At 30.5% G+C, this 1,615-nt stretch overlaps 1 protein-coding gene across 1 annotated transcript in view; it reads left to right on the forward strand.

Annotated features, from left to right (window-relative positions):
- LOC107448158 (ninjurin-2) overlaps positions 1-624 on the forward strand; it is a 42,308-nt gene extending 41,684 nt beyond the window's left edge. The window contains exon 3 of the mRNA XM_071183856.1: positions 246-624. Coding sequence (XP_071039957.1) covers positions 246-455 — 210 coding nt within the window. The 3' untranslated portion in view covers positions 456-624. The remainder of the gene's footprint in view (positions 1-245) is intronic.
- The last annotated feature ends 991 nt before the right edge of the window (positions 625-1,615 follow it).

Below are 1,615 nucleotides of genomic sequence, written 5' to 3' on the forward strand. Positions count from 1 at the left end.
CAGATATATATATATATATATACACACACACACACACACACACACACACACATATATATATTAAAATTTTAATTATTTTAAGCACTCCTAAATCTCCAAAGCCAATGCAATTTATTTAAAAACAAAGCTGTAATTGTGTTAATTAAACATTTTGTGCAAATTTTAAAGCTGTTTTTTTGCAAATTCTAAGAACAGAATTGTTTTTTTGTCAAACTGCTGCACTGCTTCCTTTTGTGTATTTTCAGGTCGTAACAGGCTCCTTAATGCTTGTTGTAGCCAACACCAATCTCAACGAAGTGAAAAGACAAAACCGAGCAGAAAATCTCAACAACAGCATTACTGTTGGTGTATTTTTGGTCGCAATATTGAACATCCTTATCTCAGCACTTGGCATCAAAAACAGTGATGATCTTCAAACAGCACTTATATCAACCATCAATGGGGCAACATCTTAAAGCTGAAGAAAACTATCTAATTTAAGCTAATAATGATTTTATGATTTTTCATTTTGTATCATACTCATTTTTTTACCTCTTCTCATTTGTGTTCACTTCTTTGTCTTTCTGGATTACTATTATAATTGCATCTATGTTCTTTATATTTAATAAATGAGTTATGAACAAACTTATGCGTCATTTAAATAGAGTATTTCAAAATTCATGATGAATCATTACAATATAAAACAATATACAACTATATACTCACATTGAAAAAGTGGTACTGGCTTTAATGTTCACATCTAATATTTTTGCATTTTCAGATCTTGGGTGTTTCGGATTTGGCTAAAATAGGTATTCTAGTAATTATTTTATTGAAAAACGATTAGCTGTTCAGCTTAGCATATGCCAACATTTTAAGCAAAATGAAGTATGTTTTTTGGCTCAATAATATTTTGAATGTTTTCAAAGCTCATTAGCAATTTCGTTAAAATGAAACCCTGCACGTATTTGCTATTACTGATTTATCATTGTGCCAGCAATTGAAAAGTTCTTTTTCGATATAAATTTCATTTAATTCTGAAAGCACAAATCTGAAACAAGAAATAGTTAAAAAAAAAAGTTTAATGGTGATGTTGAAGAAATGAAAGACATAATGACCAAGTAAATGGCTATTTACGTTAAGAAGTTAAATTTTGATTCGACATTTATCCGACGCATTAATTGATAAGTAAAATGGTCTTTTATTTACCAACCAGTTTTATTTTACTTTAAGTCTAGACAGAAGATTTTTTGTTGTTCAACAATTTTTCTTTTTTTAAAAATGTTACCCAAGATTTTATCATTTCATTACCGGCGTTGAACAGCCGACACAATTTCGTGTTTACGACTACTAATGTGCAACTTCGTAACCTTGTAATTTTAAACCCGATTCAGAAGACAAGGGAATTCCTGGATCATGTATAGGAAGAATTTTTCCTTCGTGGAGGACTTTTTGACTTCATTTGCGTTAAAACGAGAGGGAAACCACGAATACCTACCTCGGTAAGCCTGACGGCAAGGGTACTGTAAGCCATGATCCGTCTACCACTATAGATATTTTACGTCAGATACTCACGATTTGAAACTTAACTCATTTAATTCTTAAATATGAGTACTCTAATACATTTTTTTTAAAT

The sequence above is a fragment of the Parasteatoda tepidariorum genome, chromosome 8 (assembly GCF_043381705.1).
Source record: "Parasteatoda tepidariorum isolate YZ-2023 chromosome 8, CAS_Ptep_4.0, whole genome shotgun sequence".
Classification (NCBI taxonomy): domain Eukaryota; kingdom Metazoa; phylum Arthropoda; class Arachnida; order Araneae; family Theridiidae; genus Parasteatoda; species Parasteatoda tepidariorum.